General features: G+C 43.9%; 1 protein-coding gene across 1 annotated transcript in view; it reads right to left on the bottom strand.

Annotated features, from left to right (window-relative positions):
* SOS1 (SOS Ras/Rac guanine nucleotide exchange factor 1) overlaps positions 1-26,332 on the bottom strand; it is an 897,181-nt gene that overhangs the window by 270,902 nt on the left and 599,947 nt on the right. The window contains exon 16 of the mRNA XM_086927418.1: positions 23,136-23,298. Within this exon, the coding sequence (XP_086783544.1) occupies positions 23,136-23,298 (163 nt within the window). The remainder of the gene's footprint in view (positions 1-23,135; positions 23,299-26,332) is intronic.

The following is a 26,332-nucleotide window of genomic DNA, read 5'->3' as shown; positions in this document are numbered from 1 at the left end:
GGACCGGAAACAAGCATCCTGGGACCGCTTTCGGATTCATAATCCTCGTCAGCCAGGCTATCTTGAATCCAGTGGCCAAGGGAGCAAGGGACACACATCTGAGCATACCCTGCCAACTTAGGGCGAACAAAGCGATACAAAAGGGGATGATGGACGGAACGTTCGAGCAAATCAAACACTCACCCCCAGTCAACTGATCTGGGTTTAATCCATCACCATTCTTTAGCTCACTCAGCCACCCCAGTTCAGACATGGCCATATGCAAATCAGTATGACCCCGTGCCTCATGGGAACAGTCCAGCCCGAACTGCCAAGCCATGTCTTCCCTGGATCAGAAACAAGCATCCTGGGACCGGTTTCCTGTTTATTGATGTACCACATCGCGGTAGTGTTGTCCGTTAGGACCTGAACCAATTGACTGCAAAAGAAAGGAAGGAAACCCTTGAGAGCCAAACCCATCGCCTGCAATTCCAGTGGATTGATGTGAAACAATCTTTCCTCTGGTGAGCAAAGACGGTTGACCTCCAGATTCCCCAGATGGGCTCCCCACCCTAGAGCGGAGGCATCCGTTATCACTGTGGCTACTGGAGAAAGAGATTGTAATGGCTTTCCTTGAGATAAGTTTCCTGGAACACTCCACCATAGCAGATCCCCTGATGTGTCTCTGGAGATTCGGACCATTGTGTTGAAACCACTGCTTGCGGAGGAACCACTGGAAGGACCTAATTCCCCAGCGTGCATTTCTGACCAACAGTACGCAGGAAGTAAACAGACCAGGAAGGCACAAGACCATCAGGACTGGAACAGAAACTTCATTCTGAAAAAGTGGAATCATATCCTGAATCCTCTGTAGAGGAGGGAAGGCACAACTTACAGTAGTGTCCATGTGAGAGGGATGGTCAGAAAAAGAAACTAGGAGGCAGAATGTGTTTCTCAATATTGGCGTATTTTCATGCAGGGCAGATACTGGTTATAATCAAGGTTAGAGTTCTTGCCTTTCTACTGATTCTGCCCTTCCTCTATGTTGACTTCTTTTTCCAGGAAGGTTCCACCCCGGAGGGTCGGGAAAGGAATAACATTGTGGTAAAAAAAGATATATATATATATATATATATATATACACACACGAAAGGGCTCCCACAGCAGATACAATCCCAGGAACCACAAAAAACTATTGGCGACGCGTTTCGACCACGCGGTCTTCTTCGTTATATATCTATACTACTATTATAAAGAGAGAACTTGCACCTTTTGGCAAGGTAAACTCTGGAACCACAGCGCCAATCCACACACCCAATACATTGTTGTAAACCACAGGGTGTGTAGATGGACATAGGCTGCAAAAAATAAAAAATAAACGTAAATTAAAAAAATAAAGTTTTTTAAAAAAGTAGTCCCCTAAAACAAGCGCCGGCCGCGACGTAGCGCTGACCGCGACCTACACCTACGGGATTACGCGCGGGGAGGAGCGGGGACGAGGGCCGACGTGTTGCGAGTGGCGCGGCGGCTCAGGTAAGGCGAGAGGGGCAATGTCGGGGCTGGCGTGGGCCCAGGAGTGGGGGCTAAGTACGAGCGCGACTGAGGTAAGGCGGGAGGGGGGCCCGGGGTCCGGCCGGGACTAAAGAAATATTCAAATTGCAGCCCCCGGCCCCCTTCTGCCCCCGGGCAACGCCGGGGCGGGCTGCTAGTATATATATATATATATATATATATATATATATATATATATATATATATATATATATATATATATATATATATATATATATATATATATATATATTAATTACCTACTGGCGGTCGCCAGTAGGTATAAATAATTAGGATTTTTTCCTATGGGATTTCTGAAAATTCTATGTGGAATAACTTTGGCGTTTGTGGACGGAATTGGCTGAAATTTTCAGGAAAATGGCACATTTTGTTTCTGAGCGTCCCCTGAAAGTTTGGGGGGGGGGGGGGGGGGGTTTCGTGAAGTGGGGGCCGAGAAAAAATGGGGGTCCCAAAACGTGTTTTTAACATTGAGTTTTCCATAGGGCGGTTGGACTCACTTTTAGCTCGAACGGCTGAACGGATTTACACAAAACTTGGCAAAATTGTAGATATGGTTTGCCCGACGTGCCTTTGCTATGTCTCAATATATGTGCTCCAGTGGATTTTGAGAAATTAACGTTTTAAAAAACAGATATATCTGTGACAGCGCTCCGGTTAGCGCCCCGGTTCGCGTACCTGACGTGTAACGGAACTTCGCGAAGTGAAGCGGATTGGCTCTCCGGTGTCTGTCAACATTCTAAACAGTCCGGAACGGCCGCCATCTTGTCTCTCGGTAGGATTGAGAGACAAGAGGCGAAGAAAAACGAAGGGGCAAATTAATGAAAGGGGGCAAGGTAGACCCCCTCCTGACCCCCTAGGATTGATGAGGGGGCTAATAAAGGGTCCCGCGGGGAAAAAAAAATAAATAAATAAAAATTGCGATTTTTCGCGGTAGAGGCGCTACCCGGTACGCGAACCGGGTAGCTAACCGGTAGCGTAACGGGAGTCCGCCATCTTGTGTTACGGTCGAATTAAATCACAAGATGGAGGAAAAACAATGTGGGAAATGGGTGTAAGGGGGCACGGGAGACGTATCCTGACCCCCTAGGTTTTCTGAGGGTGGTTGAGGAGGCCCATATATGCGAAAGAAATTTTTTAAAAAAATTTTCGCGTGGTTAGCGTCCGGTTCGCGTACCGGGAAGCGAACCGGGAAGCTCACCAAAGAGAAAAAAGAATGACAGAGTTTAAAAAACTTATGGAAATTTTTATAAATGGGAGGTAGTTCTGAAAAGAACTGTTTTTTTTATTTTTGTAGTTTTATATGTTTTTTTTAATTTTCTGAACGTTTTTTGATTTTTTTGTTTTTGTGTTAAAAAAAGGCAACAAACTTAAAACAGAGAATTATAAATGGCTCAACAGGAGCAAAAAAAAAGAAATTAATTATTGTTTTTTCTTACTGCAATTATGTTTCTCCATTCTATTGTTGATTGTGGTGATATTTTTTTCACCAAAACAAAGTATTGCCCCAAAAATTTCAAATCTCCAAAATTTTCTTGTATGTGTAGGACCAGGTTGTCTCCTTCAGGTCTAGATTGAGTGGCTTGTCCAGTGGAGGTGCTGGGTAAAGGATTTGAAAGGTTTTGGGCAAGTTCAGTATTTTGAGCCTGTGCCAAGCAGGTCACTTCCTCCTCCTCCTCCTCCTCTTCCTCCTCTTCTTGACCACAAAAGTACTGTGGTGGTGGTCCTTGCTGTGGTGAAGGTGGTGGTGCACCAGCTGAAGCAACAACACTAGCCATTGTTGAAGTCCAAAATGGCTCTTCCTCTCTCTTCTCCAAAATAGGTCTTCCTCACTCAAAGTAGAAAGTAAGAATGAGGAAAAAAGGAGGGGTCTTTCATCATTTGGAAAAAAAAATGTTCTGAACCAATGAAAAGTGTTATTTTCAGGTCACATGTCTCGTTGCGCTTACTTTACGCTCTCCGGGTCGCGCCTCGGAACGCTTCCTGGTACGCGAACGCAGTGCGTCATAGGATGCATCACGCGACTTCGCGATACGTCACTCTTGCGCGACGCGTCAGGATGTTGTGTTCGATCGCGGCAGTTGCGCTAACGGAACGTTTCCTGGTGCGCGGACCGGGTCTGGATACCAAATTGAGCTAACGGGAAGCTACCCGGTAAGCAGACCGGTAGCGAAACAAAAAAAAATTATTAAAAAAAAGTAATTATATTAAAAACATATAAAATATATTTTTCCCTTAAAATAAGAATACATTTTACAGCTTTTGATATTTGCTATTAAAAAACATTGAAATTCACAAAAAAAACCATGGGTTATAGACCATATATAGTTAGGAATTAGCATTTAAAAAACCTTGAAAATTCACTGAAAAAACCATAGGTTATAGACCATATAAAGTTAGGGATTAGCATTTACAAAACCGTATTTTACTCACACAAAACCAATGAAATTCGCATATATAGTTAGTTGCACTAACTATATATCGCGCACCCGCAATCCACTGCTGATGATGTCACATATTACATCATTCATGACATGGTCAGTGACATCACTGATGACATCATCCAGTGACTGTATGTTTCTGTAAAGTTAAAATATGTCTTACATATTGAAGAATGAGTGGATGTATAAGTGTCTGGATGAAGGATTTAGTAGGTGCATGACTGACTGTATGAGAGAGTGATTAAATGTGTCTGACCGAGTGCATGGGTTAGTGACTAAACTGTCTTAATTTGTGCATCATTATGTCTGTTGTTCTGTAAACTGAATCAGATGTGAGTGAGGGTGAACAAAGAACACAAAAGTCAAGTATTAACTGACATGGAAATACCATTGAGTATCCATCCACAAACAAAATGTAAGAACAAGTCAAGATTTTGTCCAATATTACATCCGGGCAAAATCGAATAGACGGGTTTTATGACTTGGTAGTTGCTGAACTGGATGTCATGAAAAACTGTAATAATAAAAGAGAAGAAAACCTGTCCTGGAATGAACGAGAAGCATTAAAAAATCATTGAAAGAAAATAAGGAGATCGAAATAAAACCCGCGGACAAGGGTGGAAATATTGTGATCCTCAACAAACGAGATTATATAGAGGAGGCAAATCGACAACTTAATGATGTCAATAACTACACAGTATTGGAGGATAGTCTCATTCCGGAAATGACTAACAAAATACACAACCAAATAACGGAATGGCATGAAAAAGGATTTCTGAGCCAAGACAAGCAAAACTTCTTGACAGTGACCAATCCGAAAGAGTTAGTGAATGTACATAGAATTCCCTTTTCTTTTTCTGTTAATTATGATTTTGAATTTCAAAGAAAAATACACTACATTGCCCAGAATGCCCCATTACGACAGACTAGGCTTAAAGAGTGTAGAAACAGAAAACTCACTAACCGTGAGCAAAGCAGAGTAGGCTGAAATGCGTTGGTTGGGTTTATTGTTGCTGAATAAACAAACTTAAGACTTCCATTCCTGAGTGCTTTGCATCCTTGCCTGTAAAATTGAATTCGGGGCCAGGATCCGGCTCCTACGCATAGCACCGACTGCAAGAGCTCGCTGTATACAGGATCACATTGTGAATATATATATATATTTCTATGTGTAGCCGGGTCTCTGCTGATACCGGCAAGGGGCACGCCCTCTCGTTCTGGAGCTCTGTGTGATCAGCAAACACTGTGGTGGAGTGTGAGAGGCACAACACGGCGCCCCCCCTAGCAGAGGTACTAACCAGCTGGTGTGTGTCTGCGTGAAGGGGAGAGAGGAGGCGGCATTGCGCTGCCTGACAAGGGCTCATTCGAAGGTAATGGCCGGAATAATATGCCCAGGACCCCTGTGGTGGAGTGCAAGAAGCGCCAAGCAATTGGGGGCACGAAAGTGAGTCTGTTGTCCCATACACTGGTATACGGGACCTCGTGGACTGCAGGTTCCATCAGGCAGTGCTCCTGGGAGGTGCAACGCGGTTATTACACTCACCTGGAGGAGGAGGAGCCAAGGGACTGCTGATATTAAAGTGGTCTCTGGAGCGCTTGAAATTTTGTTTTCTTGTGGGACTGGCACTGATGACGGCCAATGGGGCCAGAAACGCGTCTGCCATGGCGTTTCAAAGACTTCAGGAAGCGACTGCATGTTTGCCAAATAAATCCTTCATTTGAGCCCGGAGCATGTGTCTCGCTGATTTCTAAAGAGGTCAGCATTGGAGATATATATACATATATAGATATGAACGCAGGAAATGTAACAAAAACAGGAGGAGAAAAGAAAGCAAACAGGGGGAGATGGAACAAGAAAAGAGGACAGACATCTGCGCCCCCTCAGTGATCAATCTTACTGACATAGCCCTAACTGCAAAAGAAACTTCCATCCTGTCTCTGGGACTTTCATACTGTCCCCCAAGGGACTTCAATTATGCTGATACTCGGATGGACGTTTTTAGATATGTCAGAAAGCTAAAGCTTAATAAATTCCATCAACAACACCCATACAAAAAATCCAGAACCACAGTGCCAATTAGCCCCTCACTTCTGACTGCCGGTGAGGGAATGGCAATGCAGGAAATATGGGAACTACAATGTGAAAGTACAGACACGCCAGCAGTCACTGACGAAGCCGTTGGTAGGGGAGTCAGTACTACTCCATTTAAACCGAAATCCACCTTCCTTCCAGTATCGCCCCATGACAATTTGGATGTATACCACGAACTCGTCATTGGTGACTTGAAAAAACTATATACTGCCTCAAATAAGAAGGAGAAAGTCATCGATAGACAAAATCAGTGCTATTACAATTTGGTCAAAAAATTGAAAAACAATGACAAAGTCATAGTTAAGGCAGCCGACAAAGGAGGCAACATTGTCCTTTGGAAACGTGAGGAATACATCAAGGAGGCCGAGCGTCAATTGGGCGACATGGACTGCTACAAAAAGAGCAACTTGTCCACTATCAGAGCAGCCTGGACCGACCAAAATTCAAAGCTAATGGCATGGCGAAGTAGTGGTTTAATTTCATTTGACGAATTCAAATACTTGAAGAAAGACTACCCAGTTATCCCCAGTTTCTACCTTCTACCCAAGGTGCACAAAGATGCCCTTGTGCCCCCTGGAAGGCCAATAATATCGGTCATAGACAGCTCCACGGAATGTATTTCCCGCTATATTGACTACTTCCTACAAGAATGGGTAAAGCGCTTGGGTTCTTATGTCAGAGACACGACTGACTTTTTTTGCAAACTGGCTTCAATTACCTGGGATGATGAACTATTGCTTATTACCATGGATGTTACTTCATTGTATACATCAATTCGACACTGTGATGGTATAAAAGCGGTTGAATATTATCTTGACAAATGCCCCATTGAATGTTTACAGCATAATAAGATGATTGTTGGTATGTTGAAGATTTGTTTGGAACAAAACTTTTTTACTTTTAACAACCAAGTATACCAGCAACTAAGAGGGGTGGCTATGGGGGCCTGCTTCTCCCCTAGCTTCGCCTGTCTACATATGGGGCTATGGGAGGAGCGGGTCCTTATGGGTGATCATAAGGAAACCATGCAGAACAAGGTTATGCTCTACCTAAGGTACATTGATGATCTATTTATGATCTGGAGGGGGTCGCAGGAGGAGGCTACTGAATTTGTGAAACAGCTGAACATGAACAACTTGAACCTTCAATTCACATCACACATTGACAAAGAAAAGGTTACTTTCTTAGATGTGGAGGTTTACATCAGGGATGGCACTCTGCAAACTAAGTTACATAGAAAAACAACTGCTGGCAATACAGTCCTACAAGCTAGCAGCCAGCATCCCCAACACCTTATCCGCAGCATCCCCTATGGGGAGATGCTGAGATTACGGAGAATTTGCAGCTCTGATTTGGAGTGTGACCTGGCACAACAAGCCAGCAAAGCCAGGTTTCTGCAAAGAGGTTACAGCAGTACTCTAATAGAGGGAGCGATTAGACGTACTAAGAAATTCACGAGGGAGGATGCATTAGTGCCTAAAACTAAGTCTAATGCAGAGTATAGTAACAATGGGCAAATTCAATCCAGAGCCATTGTAACTTACAGTAACCAACATTCCCAGATTAGGAAAATCCTGAATAAGAACTGGAATCTGGTCAAAGGTGACCCTATAATAGGTGACCTGGTACCGGACAGACCTAGCCTAACTTTTCGTAAATCCCCCAGCCTTGCCAGTGCCCTAGTAAGCAATACATTAGAACCCGCAAAATCCTGGATGGATCACCATACTGGTTTCAAAAAGTGTCTTACATGCAAAGCTTGCCGCCACGGAGTCAACAAAACTCAGGTCCCACGCCCTTTTTCAGACAAACCCTTTGTTATCAATAAAAGACTTACATGCAGGACAGAATACGTTGTCTATGTCCTGCAGTGCCCTTGTGGACTACAATATGTGGGAAGTACGCGCCCACCTGCCCACAAGCGCATCTTGCAACATCTAAGGGCAATCTCCGGAAAGGACCAGGCCTATCCAGTGGCTAGACACTTTGAAACCACACATAATAGTGACCCCAGTAGCTTGCAATATTTCCTTGTGGACTTAGTCTTGCCTCTAAAAAGAGGAGGTAACCGAGACGCAAAATTACGCCTCTTGGAAACTAGGTTCATCCTTGAGTTCAATACAAAGAGCCCCGGGGGTTTAAATAATAGCGAGGATCTTTATACTTGTCTCTAGCCAATGTAAATCTGCTGATCGTTACTTTTGAATGTATCATGAACTTATTAAAATAAGTTCATGAAAAAATTTATAGGTGTATGAACTATTTCCCCTAACTGGCTCTCGATCTGTTTTTATCTGACTCTGCTACCTGCTGTTAACTGTAGCATGTTTTTAACAACCAGTATTAGCACCTTTTCACTTTAAAACACTTTCTGATCTGCAGTAACCATAAGAGGTTGATTTAAAAGTGCATGTCTTTATCGGTGTGTGCAGTTTTCTTTGGGTATGCCCACTGGGGCGCAATTTTCTTTCCTGTGTGAAGCCATGTGTTCTTTGACTACAAATGATAGATCAGGGTTCCTAAAACTGAATATATTTACATATGAACAAAGGTTACATATACTGACCGAATTGTGTATATATATGGAGTATAATTGATGAAATTGTTATGGATTATTTTTTTAACCATGTGTATATATATGAAATTTATTTATTTATATACATTTTAAAGAGAATTTTATACTCTACTAATGCATTTATACACATTGGAACCCGTTGGGCACCATGCCCTTTATTCTTTGTTGACTTAACACAGTATGTCTTCACTGTCGATGAAATGAAAAAAATGTGAACTGCACAGCTGTAGTGAATTAGGCACTAGCACTTTATAATCCCTCGTTTGTTTCCATGACACGCTATGTGAACAAGCCTCTCTTGAGGTGAAACGCGTCATGGCGAATTGCAGGCTGTAACTCTGGCACGGAATAAAATGCACTGAGAAACTGCACTTACTTTGTGGTCTCGCTCTTTTCGTTGTTCTGCGTGGAAGGCAGAGGGAATACGACGACCTTTTGGAGATATATATATATATATATCTATCTAGATAGATATATATATATATATATATATATCTAGATAGATATATATATATATATATATATGCGCAACACATCGCCCACTAAAGGGAAAGATTAGAGTGACTCAAACGCACTACAGAGACCAGCATGCCTCCTGACTATCAGATGACCACCGGAGAACTTAAAATCAAGAACACGCTACAAGCGGAATTTAAGTGCGCCTTGCTGTCCCGAGATGTTGATGGCAGTCCTCTGATGAAGGTCAAGGTGACCGAAATAGATTAGGAAAAAGCCAGCTGAAAATATAGCGTTTATTTTACCATAATACGTGCGGCTCATACTTATATATATATATATATATGTACTGTTGGCCAAACCTCCTGAATTCATTGTATTTTAACATTTTTTACACAAACTTTTTTAATCACTTTTTACACTTTTGCACACTGTATTTGCACTGACAATTGTAGTTGGACACAGGCTTATAGAGTTCCCTTTGGACTGATGTTTAATACATTGATAGGCTGTTTTAGTGAATCATCACCCACTTGGGTTTTATTCTCATTTTGGTTGGCTTGCACAACTGCGTATATCTTGCACATGCAGGGGATGAATTAAAATGTTATTATTTTTAATTCTCCTTTTTATCTATCTTATACTTTTATTAAGAATTAAATACACTTACAATGTGTTTTTATATTCTGAAAGTATTTAAGCTATTTATGATGTTGCTGGTTGTGCTTTGAATTCTATTGCCATGCCGGTTTTAATGAGTTTCTTGAACTAACAGGTATTTTGTCTATGTCTACAAACCCATTTGTCATGTAACCTATCGTGTACCAGGTTACTTTGAACTTTAAATGAGACATTGTTACTCTCAAGGCGTCATGTGATCAAGGCCTTTTGGTAGGCTGAAATGCGTCATGCGGGCAGGCTGCTGAAACTTAAATAAAATTACTCTTATCATATGGAATGGTTCGGAGCAGGAAGCTAATCAGTTCATAGATAAACTTAACAACAATGTATATAACATCAAACTCACTTCCAAATTGAGCAAATCAAAAGTGGAATTCTTGGACACAACCGTGACGGTACAGAATGGGGGTCTAGTAGCCAGTTTTCATAGGAAAGATACCGCCGGAAACAGTCTCTTACATGCCCTCAGTGCTCACCCAGAGGTGCTAAAATGGAGCATTCCTTATGGGGAGCTACTGAGGGCAAAAAGAAACTGTAGCACACAAGAACTATATGAGGTGGAACAGACTCGGATGGTGGAAAGATTCAGGGAAAGGGGGTACTCTGAGTGGGTACTTAAAAAGGCAATAATTAAGGTGGCTGAGACACTAAGATGCACAACACTTGAGGAGAAGAAAAAGGAGAATGATGAGACCATGGTGACTAGATTGATCACTACATATAGCAACGACTCTGGTAAAGTACAGCAAATCCTCAGAAAGAATTGGGGAATATTACAAACTGACACTGTCATAGGAAATATGTTAGGAGATAGACCATCCATAACATACCGCAGGGGTAGGAGCCTAAGGGATATGCTAGTGAGAGGGGACATCTCGGAAAACAGGGCTACAAATGAACACAATTTGAAGGGATTTTATCCTTGCGGGCACTGTAGAGCGTGCAAATCCAGCAAAATGGTCAAAGAATTCTCAATACCAGGTGTTAAAAGAAAGAAAACCATTTGCCAATTCTTAACTTGCAGTACCACCTATGCAATATATATTCTGGAGTGTCCTTGCAAATTGAGATATATGTAGGGCGTACAACGTGTATGGCCAAGAAGCGGATACAGGAACATCTGAGAGCCATTACAAATCTGGATCTACATTATCTCATTGCAAGACACTTCCAAGAAAAACATGGATCGGACAACTCTTTACTAAGTTTCTTTGTAATAGAACAGATCATGGCCAACAAAAGAGGGGGCAACAGAGAATTAACACATAGGAAGAGGGAATCGAAGTGGATAATAGAACATGAGACTAGATTCCCGGGGGGACACAACCTCGATGAGGAGTTAGCAACACATTTATATGCAGATTAAACCAGAGTCCTGTATGCCTGTCAGTATCATTCTCGCATGCTACTGTCAATGGAAGTAGTTTAAAAGCATGTAATGTAGAATATTGACTTTTTCCTTGAAAACAATCAACAATTGAGAAGATGTAATTCGTGCAGAAGTAGATGTTTTATAGTATGGTTTTAATGATAAAACCTCTTTTTTTATGTTTACTTTCACAGGAGTTAAGGAAGAAATCCTTTGTCTTCACTTTTGAGCATCATAAGGGGCTTGTTGTTCTTCCTTCTCCCACGGGAGCACTTGCACTGTTCTTTATTATTATTGCTGCAAGTTTTCGTTGGTTTTAGCTAAAACAATTTAAAATTGCACTTTTTTCAATTGACCAAAGTGAACTCATAGGAAGAGGAAATAGTAAACCACTGAATGTAAAAAATATTCCTCCTCAGCCCACCACCCTCCCCACCACCCTCCTCGTTGTCTTACTCAATAGAATTCAAATCTAAAAGTTGTTTCACCGGGAATGGGGACTAGTCAGAAAACATAGAAACAATTGTAAATGGGATCGAGTATGCACATATGGAATGTCTACAGGTGCGGGGTACTCGTTCAGATAGTCGGCATAAAATACTGTGCATGAAGTAAAAACGACAGTTATAACTGCCGTTTTAAGGGAAACGAAGATAGAAAAATACAGAATGGAATGTTTTTAAAAGAAAAACTTTATTGTTCTATTTGAAGTGGTCTATCGGAGGTCTTACAAGAGGCTCTTTAAATGTGATCAATCAATGCTTAAACAGGAATATACTGTGAAAACCTCTCAACAGTGGTAAGAAGCTGTGTATGTAGAAAGAAATGTGTTAAAAAGATAGAAATATCTGTTGAGACAGACAGTCTACCACTCCGAAATGGCGGCAGATGAGCAGAGGTGAACACTAACCACTCTTCTTTGTTTACTAATGTGTCGATTTCATGTATATAGACACAGTTGTTTGTACTGCAGAATATGGCGTGATCAAGACACCTCGGTGTCGAAACGCGTAACGGTGTTGCATTATTAAAGACTTTGGTGAATTATACTTAACCTTCGAGTGTGCATTCTTTACGAAAAAGTGAAACGGGAGATAATTTTTCCAGCGGTGGTTCTGGCCGGTTTAATGCACCAACCGACAACGGGACTAATCCCATTTGGAACTGTGAATCTGTGGAATATATATATATATATATTTTTTTTTTATTACAGGACTCCGGGAGATTACAAGATATACGTAGTCTCTCTTTCCTGTTCAGTCATCACGTGACTTGTAGTCCATGCAAACAAGGGGGTGTGCACATTGAGGTAAAAAATGTATAAAAAGTAACAGTGACGTAATTCTTGCTGAATGTGATCAAGGGCTCCGGAAGCCCGAAACGCGTCGTTGCAGGCTGCGTGGGAAACGCAAATAAACGAACATCTTGCCTGAATTGCTGTGGTGGTCTGAGTTCCTTCGTCGCCGGGAAACGGAAGTGGTGGGAATTGTTTGGTTGATATATATATATATATATATATATATTCACACACATAGACAGACAAACCGAGTAGGCTCCTTCACCAAACAAAAATGATTCGAAAGAATAAATACATCATATATTTTATAAACCTTCTTAGTATCTGCGCAGAACTTCCAAGAAGGTCCCTTCACACCCACACCTACAACCTCAAACCCGACCCGCATGCAGCTCGACCCCCCTCAAGCCTCTTCCCCTCCTTGTTTACATACCGTGAATGCCGCAACTCTCCGGTCTGTAAGCGTTCTCTGTGAGCATCCACCACTCCTCACACCAGTCCTCTGGTGCCTCGACCTCAGCAGTTTCCAGGTTGTACGGGAGGCCGTCCTTAATCTGCTCTGTGTTGTTCTCCCACCACACCCTCACCAAGTTGCTGCTTTCGGTGTCTTCTGGGTTTATTGGGAGCTGCTTCCAGTCTCCCTACCTGCTTGGTTTGGTGATTTCCTTTTCACAGACGTCTTAGATCTCAGATTTGCTCGAAGCCCTTTTAGGTCTGCCTTCTTCCTGTGCAGGGCAAGGAGAGTCCAATATCGCTTGTGCAACGGTTTGTTGTTTTTTTTGTCCAGGTTTGGCGCGGTTGATCGGAGGAAGGATAAGAAGACCACGGCGAGGAAGGTGAGTTTCGGGAAGTTCCCCTCGGGTCCCTACATTTTTCTTACAGTCCAGAACTGCCCCTATCAACAGGTTGAGCTGAGAGGGCGCTAGATGAGATTTCGGTACATTTATCGAAAACCTCAACTCTAATAGTTGTTTTGTTACCTGCAGATGATGCAGCACCATCTCTGGCGACTTTGCTTTGAGCAGGCCGGTCATCCAGACAGGGAAATGCAGGAATCCTCGATCTTCTCAGATGAGCTGTCACCAACGCTATCACCTTTGTAAAGTCCCAAGTTGCAGAAGTAAATCCAAATGGCAGGACTGCAAACTGGCTATGTTGAGACCCCACCGTAAAACTGAGATACTTCCAAAGCGAGTTCAGGATGGGAATGTGAATTTTTTTAAAAAAAAAATAAATAAAAATAAAATCGACCACCACCAACCAGTCTTCCTTCTCCAGTCCAAGAAGTCAGGATCAGTCAGGGTCAACATTTACAATTTTACCTGTTTGAGATAAAAATTCAAAACCCCAAGGTTGAGGATCGGCCATAAACGACTGTCCTTTTTGGGTATCAAGAAGTATCTGAAGTAGCACCCGTAACGCTTTTCCTGCTTGGGAAGTACCTCAATTGCACTCTTTTGAAGCAATGACAGAACCTCCTGCTGGAGAAGCAGAAGATGCTCTTCTGAACAAAAACCCTGGCAGGGATAGAAAAGGAAGGGGGAACTTCCGGGAGGGTAGGGCATACATTTTCTCTGTTTAGAACCAAGAGATCTGTAGTAACAGACCTCCAATACTGTAGAAAATGGGACACCTGTCCTCCCATTGGACAAGAATGCTCTAGGATGGTGGAGCTAGAGCTGCTTCCCTGCCACACCAGCTGGAAGGGCAGTAGGGGAGAAGGAGAATTCCTGTTGTGCAGCACCCCACAGACTACCTCTGCCCTTTTCCCTGTAGGGTCTGTACAAAGGATTTGCATGCTGCTGTGGCTGATGCTTGGCACAATAGGAAACGTTTCTTCCAAATCCACGAAACTTGCTGAACTGCCCAAAGCTCCTGCATTGAGATTGAAGCTCCAAAGACCTCGTTATGGCTTTACCATCCTTAAAGTGCTGCAGCACCGAATCCACTTTAGATCAATTGAAGGGCAAATCCAGCAATGTAACCTGGACATCCCGAACCATGCACCCATGAGTGCCTCCTAGTAGCTACAGACTATCCTACCACCCTGGCTACTGAATCGGTAGTGTCCAGACCAGATTGTATCACTTGGCGGGCAGCAGCTTGGGCATCTGACAACACTTCTGACAAATGCCCTTGCACTTTCTCTGCAACTTTGGGACAACCTCCCTGGCCGAGTCCATGAGGACATGGATGTACCGACCCAAAAGGCATGTAGCATTTATGGACTTAAAGGCCATACTCCCCGACGAGAACACCTTCTTTGCCAATGGCGCCATGTGATTTGACTCCCTATCCACAGATGTAGATGGGGCGGAACCGGCAAACAGCCTACAACCTCTCTTCTGCTTTTTGGCCATGGCCATGAATAATTTGGCCTCTCTCTCCATCAGCACTTTGGTATTCAGGTGCTGGCTCGAAGTGCATGTCCCGACATATTGGTCTGACGAGAGACACCATAAAAAATCAACATGGGAATCAATGATGGGCACCAGGCCCCCACAATCTGTGCATGGCTTGAAACAAGACTTCCTTGGAGTAGTCATCTTTGAAGGCAACAAAGTGACGACAACAGCAACAAAGAAACTCCCAGAAATGGAGAGGATCGGGAAAGGATTATGTTACTTACCCAGTATGCATCTGTTCTTGGCATGCAGAGCTGTAGATTCACATGCTTTGCATACCCATGCCATCTTGTGTTGGGTCTGGATGTTTGCAAGTTGTTTTTCTTCGAAATAGTCTTTCCAGTCACAAGGTAACGTGACGCATCCTTTCAGTAATAGTGTGCATGGGCCTCGACTCCATTGTTAGATTGTTTTCCCGCAAGAGGGTGAGAATGGAGTATGCGAGTGTAGTAAAGAGATGTCCATGCGTAAATAATGAGTACTACAACAACTTCAGATGCTCGGGAGGTGGGAGAGTGCATATGAATCTACAACTCTACATGCCAAAAACAGATGCTTACTGGGCAAGTAGCATAATCTGTTTGAGGCATGTGTGCTGTAGATACACATTCTTTGCATAGACTAGATAGCAGCATTCTCCCAAAGCAGTGGCAGACCAGTAGATGTTTCAGTTGACTGAAAAAGTCTTTAGCACTGCTTGCCCTACATTGGCTTGTTGGTGTGCTAATACATCCACACAATATTATTTGATAAATGTGTGTGGCGTAGACCATGTTGCTGCTTTACAGATGTCAGCTATAGGGATGTTAACTAAACAGGCCATAAATACCCCTATTTTGCAAGTGGAATGTGCTCTGGGGGAATAGATAAAGTTATTTTAGCTTTTGCATAGCAAGTCTGAATGCACTTAACAATCCACTCTTGAAATGCCATTTTTAGAAATAGGATTACATTTGTGAGATGGTGTACAAGAAACAAACATTTGCTTTGTTTTACGAAAATCTGTTGTTCTTTCGATATAATACAATAAAGCTTTTCTGATGTCAAGTGTGCGAAAAGACGGTTCCCATACTGAATCAGGTTGAGGAAAGAACACTGATAACTCAACTGATTGGTTAATATGGTAAGCGGGAACCACTTTAGGAAGGAACCTGGGATTGGTGCGAAGAACTACCCTATATTTATGGAGTTGAAGAAGGGTTCTTCTAAGCTTAATGCCTGTAGCTCACCAACTCTCATTGATGAAGTGATTGCAATGAGGAATGCAACCTTCCATGAAAGAAAACTGTAAAGCACACTTGTGTATAGGTTCAAAGGGTGGACCCATGAGTCTTGCAAGTGCAACATTAAGATTCCACACTGGTGCCGGAGGGACTTTTGGTGGTATAACTCTTTTTAAGCCCTCCATAAAGGTTTAATGACAGGAACTTTGAACAAAGACAAATGCGCAGCTACTGCTGCAAGGTGCAATCGTATAGATGTGTAACCAAGCCCACATTGCTGTAGGTGCAGAAGGTAACAGACAATTTTCTGAACAGAAGCATCTAGAGGCAGAATTTTGTTATTACAGTGGACAACAAATCATTTCAATTTCGCTGCATAGCAAGCTCTGACAATAGGTTTTCTTTCTTCCTTCAGAATAGTCATACAGTATGGTGGGAAATATAAATATCCAAACTCTATGACTTCGGGAGCCAAATTGCTAAGTTGAGCTCCTCAGGATTTGGATGCTTGATTTCTCCATGGTTCTGAGTGAGAAAACTGGAGGTGAGATGTAGCTTTTGATGTGGAACTACTGAGAGCTTGTGAGAAAGTTCCATCTTTCTTGCCTTGGTATGCCCCCACTTTTTTCTGAACTGCTGATGTGCTTTGACTGAGTGTGCCCTGGGTTCCTGCCAACCAGGTACCCAGGGCCTGTGTTCCTTCCCTAAAACTGTGCTGAAATTAGAAACCCAATTGGAATATCTAGCCACCTGTCAGCCCCTAGTAATTGGTACCCTAGGTACCCAGGGCATGGTGACCAGAGAAGACCCCTGAGGGCTGCAGCACTTATTGCGCCACCCTCAGGGGCCCTGTACCCTGGCACCCACACACTGCCTTTGCAGGCTGAGTGCCTAAGTACAGAACTAAACCAAGAGTTGACATGGCACACATCCCTGTGTGCCATGCCCACAGAACCGACTGCCCTAGCATACTTCAGTCAACCCTCTAGCTGGGTGCCCTATGCCAGAGGTGTGGGCACAGGTGCATGAGCCCTGGGCCCCTACAGTACTCAGAGCCATTCCTGCGCACTGTAAGTGCAGTGATGCCACTAAGAGTATATGGTGCCGGGAGGTTGTCCTTACGAACTCCACAGCACCATAAAGGCTACACTTAAGACTGACAAGTTTGGTACCAAACTTCTCAGCACATTAAACCCGCACTGATGCCAGTCTGGGATTTGATGTAAAATGGCCCTCTGAAATCCTAACCTCCAATCCACGTCTGGGCTGAGTGGCTGCAGAGGCTGCCACACAGCAACATGTTGCTGGACACCTGGGTGGAGAGCCCTCGCTCTCCTGGGCCTGCAAAAATGCACATCCTGGGCGAGGTGCTAGGTCACTGGCCCCCACCAGTCCTAACCTCCACTCTGGCGGGAAGACTGGTAGGAAAACTACGTCAGGAAGCCTGTGCCAACCCCACCCCTCAGGTGGGGGAGACGAGGTGAAGCATGACCCCGGGCTCCGGCCATCTTGAAGATGGGGAGCCCTGCCCAATCCCAGCTAGGCTCTTGCCCCCGTCTCACAGAAGAGGAGCAGGCTAGGGGGTGTACTCACCCCAGGACAGGGACCCATTGGTCCCTGTCCTTGCCCTACCTGTAACAACCCTAAATTCAGTATTTATGGGCTCCCTGAACCTTCCTTCCAGGGATCCCGATACGAAAGGAAGAAAGAAGATCAAGAAGAAGAAGACCCGCCATGCAGCTGCTAACAGGACGACAACAACTGACTTGGACCCAGCCCTACCGGCCTGTCGATCCTGGAACCTGCTCCTGCCTAATCCCGGCGACTCCTGCGGATAGCAACCTTGGGACACGCAGAGGACCTGCCTGCCTTGACCCTCTGAAAGACTGGGACTCCCATCAGCAGAGGCTCTGCTGAAACAACCCACCTGGAGCCAGCCAGGAAGCTCCGGCCCAGCCCACTCTGCACCGGCCGGGCCCAACAGAACCAAGACCACGAGGACGTCCCCCCGGAGGATGGGACCCGAAGTCCAGTGCCCAAAGACCCTCCTCGACGAACCAGACGACGCCTGCAGACTAAGAACCAGGGGCCACCCCAACCGCGACCAGCTGATGGTAAGCTTTTCCAATACCCTAAGACACCCCTGCACCCGGCTCCCTACAGCCCGTTGTGCCTCCCTTTGGGGTACCTACCTGTGCTCCAAGATCCCAACTTACCTTTCGAAGTGCTGGTCACCCCTGGAGAGTCTCCGTCCCTGAGCCTGCAGTCTTTGTTCCTTTTTGACCTTTCCCATTGGATAACATTGAACGCCCGACGGCTCAAAAGCACCCTTCGCCCTGCCCCGTGAGTGCCGCTGGCTGTGCCACCTTTTTCCTATCCTACTTCCCCCCCTTGCCCATAGCAAGTGACCAGGAGCCCAGCTCCCACAGCTGCGTGGCCTGCTAGCCAGCAGCCACCAACCGTTTCCCTCGTTGGATATCATTGGGCCTAACTACCTCTGCACCCAGCCGGCCCTGTGCTGCTGGGGCTGAACCAACTGTACCTACCTGACCTTGGGGGACCCCTGAGTCTATGCCCAGAACCATAACTTCACCAGCCAAGTACTCACCTGGAAACCAGTAACTCACTTACCTGCCTTTGGATAACATTGACCAATTTTGACTCGAAAATTTTCTAAGTGTGAAGTTTTGAAAACTGAAAATATTCCTATAAAATCAGCCGAACTCCTAAGTATTCACCTGTGATCAGGGGAGAAGTCAGTACTGTACCTTTCAGCCCAGTGCTGAACCGCAAAAGTAATCCCTACCGGGTTTACTCGTAATCTGTATTTTCTCAATAGGAAACCATTGTCTGCTTTTCTATGAAATTTCTTCTAAGTGTGAACTTTTAAAACAGCTTTATATTCATGGAAAATTCATTACAGTAACTAAAACGTTTTTGCTAATCTGGTTTCAGCTTAGACCCCAGGACTGAATCTAGGATTTAGACCTGGAACTACTAAAGTAATCACACTGTAATTAACTGTACTTTTATGATAATAATCCATTGAGCTCAATGCCAATTGGTTATAACAACCATTGGCCTGGAGTTCAGTCTGAGTGTGTGGAATCTTTTGCTGACTGAGTGTGTACAACAAATGCTTTGCACTGCCCTCTGGTACTGCCTTACTGCTCGACCAAGCTACCACTTTGGAGAGTAAGGTCAGTCCTGACTTTAACCTCTGTTTTACCTTTGTGGTTTGTCGACTCTATACACACTGTACTTCCTTAGTGTCCAGTATATATAGATATATATAGAGCCACTTTCTCACAGAGCTCTAACAGGGTGGTGTACCACGGTTGACGGGCCCATGTGGGAGCTACCAAAATTAGTGAGAGAGATGTTTGCCTGAGTTTCCGAACCAGAAACGGAAGGAGTGGCAGAAGCGGAAAAGCGTAGACAAATATTCCTGACCAATTCATCCATAGAGCATTGCCTTTGGAGGCGAAGTTTGGGTAGTGTGCGCTGTCGGCTGTGGAGAACAGCTATATTTGTGGATATCCCTATAGTTGAAAGTATGGAAGCAGAACTTGGGGATGAAGTTCCAACTCGTGTATTTGCTGTCTCCTTCTGCTGAGGAGGTCGGCAATTTGAGTGTCCACGCCTGGGCGGTGTTCTGCGAGAAGTTGAATGTTGTGATGGATTGCCCATTTCCAAATTGTCTGAGACAGCTGTGACAGTAGGAGAGTGTATCCCCCCCGCCCTTTGTACATAGTACATCGCTGTCATGCTGTCCGTGCAGACTAGGACAACTGTGCCTGTAACATGAGACTGAAAAGCTTTTAGCACTAGAAATACTTCTAGAAGCTCTAGATAGTTGATGTTAAAACGTTTGCTGCTCCAGGGACCCTGAATTGTGTAATGATGGAGATGTGCACCCCAAGCCGTGAGATGCGTCGGCTGTGAGCAAGACTTGTGGAACAGGGTGGATGAAAGGCCGCCCTTTTGATTAATTATGTGGGTTCCACCACTGCAGAGAACAATGGGTGCGGCTGTCCACTAACCCGAGATCTGTTAATTGCCCCTATGTCTGATTTCACTGACGTGCCAAGCATTTGTGTACTGGAAGCATGTGTAGTCTTGCATGAGGCACTATTGCAATGCATGATGCATCATTCCCAGTAGCCGCATGAAAGTCCGGGCTGGCAAGGTTAGGTTGGTTTGGTTTGGAACAGCAACGATAGAGTTTGGGTATTGGAAATTCTGGCTGCATTGGGGAGGCTAGAACAATCTGAGTGTTGAGTGGCTCCTAGATAAGATTGTATCTGTGAAGACTGTAGGTGAGATTTTGAATGTTGACCGTGAAACCCAATTGGTGGAGTAGGTGTGGGGTGTTCTAGACACTTTTGGTGTGTGCTGGCTTTGATAAGCCAGTCTTCTAGGCATGGGAAGACATTAGTTTGTTGTCCTCTGAGATGAGCTGCCACCACTGCTAGACACTTGGTAAACGCTCTGGGAGCAGTAGTCCCTCCTAATGGAAGTACTTTGAACTGATAGTGTTTGTCTGCTATCACGAATCTGAGGTATTTGCGGTGAGCAGGATGAATGGGAATGTGAAAATCTGTGTCTTAAGTCCCTGAGGAAGACCTGGCTTGGCAGTTCGGGCTGGACTGTTCCCATGAGGCACTGATTTGCATATAGCTGGGTCTGAACTGAGGTGGCGAAGTGAGCTAAAGAATGATGATGGATTCAACCCAGATCTGTTACTGGGGGGAGGGGGAGGGGGGGATGGGGCGGATGGGGGGGGGGGGGGGGGGGGGGGGGGAAGAGTGTCTTAAAAGTTATAGCGCTCTGTCCATCATCTCCCTTTGTTTGCAACTGTCCTTTGATAAACACAGGATCTGATGGCGAGGGTTTATACTTTTCATCTACTCTTGGGAGTTAAAATACGTGCTTGGACAGGGTTTTTAAAGATATCATCAGAATGCTTCATCATGCCTTTAAGCATAGTGAGTGTTTGACTTGGCCTGTGTGTGGACCCAAGTGTTTCAAATAAAAAGTCCTCTTCTAAGGTCTCGTCATGTAAGGCCACCGCATGATACTCTGCTGCTCTAGCAAGGTAAGCCATATTATCGTCTGGTGGTGATGGCTTTGCAGGGTAAAGGTTTGGGTCGTTATCTACTTGAGGGTCAATGGTGTTATCATTTCATAGGTCTACAGGCAAATGAGTATCATCATCCCCATCTGGATCTGTATGATGAGATCCCTGAGGTGCTGTGTGTAAGGGATCGTCAAATAGTAACTTTGAAGAAGATAGTGGAGGGGAGAGGGTTGTGGGGCAGGATAAACAGGGCTGTTAGCAATGTCCTACTTCTTTAGAGGACTCTTAATGGAAGTGTCTTCTGAAGGAAGTTTGTGTTTTGCTGTGTTTTAGCAGAAATACATCCAGTATCAGGATTAATATAAACCTTTTTCTGTTTAGGGTCCAATTTGGCCTTAAGAACGTCTAAAATTGGTCAGGGAGGTTCGGAGAGACTATCCTTCGATTTCGGTGTCTAAATCGACTTGCCTTTGGTAGTGGAAATTTCGGCTTCAAAGCATGAATTTGTTTCAAAGCAGAGGGATTCGGCTCCAAATTTCAATTGTCCTTGGAGCCTGATGGTTTCGGATCCAAAAGTAATTTCGGTCAGCTCGGTCCCAAGCCGAAAGTCTTGACAATTTGTTTTGGTGCCCAGAGGCGTGGCATCGGAAACATTGTCTCGTGCTGACCTTAGTCAGAAGGCAGCGGTAGTGTTGTAGCCTTATGTGTTTTGAAAGAGGATTTAGGGGACAAGGGGGTCCTTGGTAGTCCTGACACCTTGTCCTGGAGGCACATCTTTGAAACCAGATCGATCTCAAGCCCGGAATCGGACTCTGGAATGATGAAGGTCTATTATTCTGCGGCAGACAATTCGATCTCATCTTGTTTGGAACCTTCTCCAAAGATATCCGGAGTGCATTGGATGCTTTGACGTTGCATCTCTCTTCGCCGAGCCCGATGATTGCATAATCTCTTCTTGGCCAAAATGATTGACAAGCGTCGCAGTCGTGCTCCTGGGAAAGGCACAAGTTGTAAACTTGATGTAGGTAGGTGCGAGCGTAGTGTGGCACCAAAGACACTACTGGAAAATAGTCCGTTCCATCGGCAGAAGGCTGGACCGACACGACTAGGCAGGCGGCCGCCCTCGAGGTTTTCGATCAAAAATTGAGAATTTGTCTAGTGTTTCAATATGCAGAGAACAGGGAAACGCATACGGAAACAATACAGTTGAGGGTAGAGTGGATTGCGCACCAAGGGAACTCGAAGAACGGTTTCAAACTGGAGCGCAGCATACACGTCCAAACCCAGTGGCTGAAAAAAACAATGAAGTCGATGTCCATGCGCACTATCACCGAAAGGAGGAATCACCTTACCTCGTGATTTCGAAGAAAAACAACTTGCAAACATCCCAACCAATCACTAGATGGCAGGAGTATGCAACACATGTATATTTGCAGCACACATGCCTCGAACAAACAGTTAAGCGTTGATGGTGCGGAAAAAAGGGAACGGACATCAGCATGCTGACTAGGTATTCTTATGGCTCCCCTGACATCACGCGGAGTTGCGTGCGTAGCCATTCCATTGTGAGGTCCTTGTTAACCTGGGAGAGCTGAGGAGAAAGGTTTCTATGGAATGCTGCGCATTGGGGGTAATTCAAAAGGAGGACTCCACAGGCAGATGTAGCCATCAGAAATATGGATACAAAAACATACCAAATAAATTATAACATATAAGAGAAAACACAACAAATTCAGCTGCTCAGTTTTTAATGGTTTTAGAATTAATATTACCATTTGAATTGCACCATCTTTTCTCATTTCTGGAAGAACAGATTACTCTAACAGTTCAAAATAAAAGAAGACAACCATAACTCCTCAATTTTTATATGAAATGAGGGAGAAAGTAGGAAAAATCACTATAAATGATGTAATAATGCAATTGAAACAATCATTTCATAGAGATAAACACTTTTGATTTTTAACCTACCTCAAAAGTGTTGTCCAGTCTATAAATAGGGGAGGAGTTCATAGCACTGACAATTTCCAGCACACCATTAAAGTTGTTTAGCTCTTGAAATACCTGAAGTATTTCAATTATACGACTCACTACAATTACCCGTTCGTCAAGGTTTTCTGTTTCAACAATGCTCCTAAATGAGGAAAAACAAAACACATGAATATGAGTAATGTAGAATATTTCCTATTTCAACAATATTCAAGAATTCTTGAGTTGTAGAACAAAACAAAAAAACGTTAGAAAAAACCACTTGCCAGACTGCCCTGCCTTCTGAACATGTACATATCACAGCCAGAGACAGATCCACAAACAAGCAGCAAAGCAGACGTGTATGAGCACACCACAAAACGCAAGTAAAAAAAACATTCTGGTCTTCTTCCTCTTATGCGTATTCACCCATCCGCACACTTCTTGCCTATCAACTCAACAATTAAGGTAACAATGCTTGACTTTCCAGATCAGGGAGCTTTGCATTGTCTTATCGTGCTCATGTGTAAGCAGTGAAGCACATGGAAAGAGGACTCTCTCTCGAATGTTATTTTCCACCCATCATTGCTCGCAAGGAGACTCTTGGCAGATGGAACAACAGGAAAACTTCAAAGGGAAAGTGTGATTATGTGAAAGAGGTGTGCGAGACAGTAAGAAAGAGTGAGTACGTGTGTGTGGGGTGACTTGTGCACGTCTAGCAGACAAGCACACCATAAATATGATCGGTCCAAAAAAACAGAGGCCAATAGAGAAGCATTCAAGAAATCAAGCGCATAGAGCACTCAAGGAGGTAATCTGATGCTATTATGTGAATTGCAAGAGAACTAATCTTCTTAATTAAACGTCACTTCTCTTGGTGCAAACCCCACCCTATGGTATAAAGGTGAACTAGGCATGGTAAAATTGTATACCTGGAGGGCTCATTCTGAACATGGAACATGAGGATCGCATCAGTGCGAAACAAAAAATCTACATTATACTTTTAATAAACTGACTTTGAAAAAAAAATGCAATTCCTCCAGCTTATTGAAATGAAAAAAGATTAAGAAATATAACGTGTAAAAAAGTGTTGCTTCTTTGATTCCTCAAGTTAACCATTATATGATGATTTATCAGCGGTCTTCTATTAAAAGTCTGTTCGCACCCACAACTATACTACATGATCAAATTTCCTTTTTTCACATGGTCAGTTCACGCGCAAGGAATTTTTCATTTTTAGAATTTCAAAATCAAGTAAGCTCAACTTTAACAACTTCAAGTCAGATTCACTAAATTATCCTTATGCCATTAATACTCAAGTTTAATTCGTCAACTGATCTACCCATTTTGAAACTGATAAAGAATTACCTGGCTTCATAGAACTTCTCATCAATGCTATGCAAACTGTGGTCTCCTGTGGTTATAATGGATATGGGGGTCCATCAATGACAAGCAGAAAGGAGTCATTCCTGACTGAGCAGACCACAAGATATATCAGGAGAGTGTTGTCATGGAGAGGATATAATCCAAAGGCTAGGGTGAAAAGGTGAGTCTTTAGGAATCCAATTTTTAAAGGAGTATTTTATCATTCCTAGATGGAGAGGAGGAGAGTTCCACTAGGGGAGAGACGCTGAAGAAAAAAGGGTGACAGCCATATCTTCAGCACTAGACTGAACCGGCTGACAGTTAAGGGGACATAAGACTTTTGGCTAGAACTGCAAGTGGCCATGGGACATCCCTGTGTATGAGGCTCAGATGGGCAAAAAGCTGTACAAAAGGTATGCATAGAAATAAATAGGAGATGGAGGGCAAGGCTTCGAAGCCCATGCGAGTCATTAGCATAACAATTTGTATTGGTAAAGGATGATGGAAGATTGTCAGAGTTCAGATGATGAAGCCGACATCCCGAGGGGTAGCTGGGAAACAGCATCTTGTTACAGATGTGCAAATGTCCTTCGGTGGATTTTGAAGATTCAGCAGTGGCCTTGGTATAGTCTGGTTAACACACCTATGTGGTCCGATAGTAATCGATTTTTCTCCACTAACTTAATATATCAGTAGACACCGGCGAATAAGTTATCTCCTATCGGTAATGCTCTTTCAGGTAGAGACTAGCTACAGATTCCTCACCTTTTGAATATTCTCCAGGCATCAGGACTGTATCTGATAATTTTTCAGCAGTACCTCTCTGCACTGGTAGGTTGCATTGAGCTGACACCATTACACTCAGGAAATGACATAAGGAGCCTATATAGGCCAATATAGGTATTCCTGCAGGATGACGTCAGTTGCATTCAAGAATGTCCAACGCAGAGCCCCAAAAGAAAATTAGCTGTGATCAGTGTGTAGATTCCTGGACACTGGATCTGATTAATGGAATATGCTACTTACCAGTATGCATCTGTTCTTGGCATGTAGGGCTGCTGACATTTATATCTGTGCATAGATCGCCGCCTAGTGTTGGGTCCGGATGATTGCACCTTGTTGTCCTGGAAGAGTCTTCGACGTATCACAAGATAGGTGGCTCCTCCCTTGGACTACAGTGCGCATGGGCATCCTCTTCATCTTCAGATTGTTTTTCGCCATTGTGGCAGAGATAGAGTATAGTACAGTAAGAAATGTCCATGCAAAAGAGAGAATGCTACAGCTGTATCAGGCACCGGGGAGGAGGGTGGGCGATATGAATGTCAACAGCCCTACATGCCAAGAACAGATGCATACTGGTAAGTAGCATATTCCGTTCGAGGCATGTGGGCTGCGGAATTCATATCTGTGCATAGACTGTATAGCAGTATCTCCTCCAGCGGTGGTCACTTGTGCCAGCTGCAGCAGTTTGAAAAAGAGTTTTAAGAACAGCCTGTCCTACAGCAGCTTGCTGTTTGGAATGTACGTCTACACAATAATATTTTGTGAAAGTGTGTATGGTAGACCATGTGGCTGTTCTACAGATATCCTCAAGAGGAATATTCCCTAGGAAAGCCATGGATGCCCCCATTTTGCGCGTGGAGTGTACTCTTGGGTGGGACTGTTAAAGCGAGTTTAGCTTTTTGATAGCATATTTGAATGCATTTAACTATCCATCTGGCTATTCCTGACTTTGATATGGGATTTCCTTTATGTTGTGGTGAGAAGGCAACAAAACTGTTTTGTCTTTCTGAATGCCTTTGTCCTGTCAATATAATATAGCAGAGCTCTTTTGA

Source organism: Lissotriton vulgaris, chromosome 6 (genome assembly GCF_964263255.1).
Source record: "Lissotriton vulgaris chromosome 6, aLisVul1.2, whole genome shotgun sequence".
Taxonomy (NCBI): domain Eukaryota; kingdom Metazoa; phylum Chordata; class Amphibia; order Caudata; family Salamandridae; genus Lissotriton; species Lissotriton vulgaris.
Note: the sequence above shows the minus strand (reverse complement) of the source record. Positions and strands in the feature narration are given on the sequence as shown.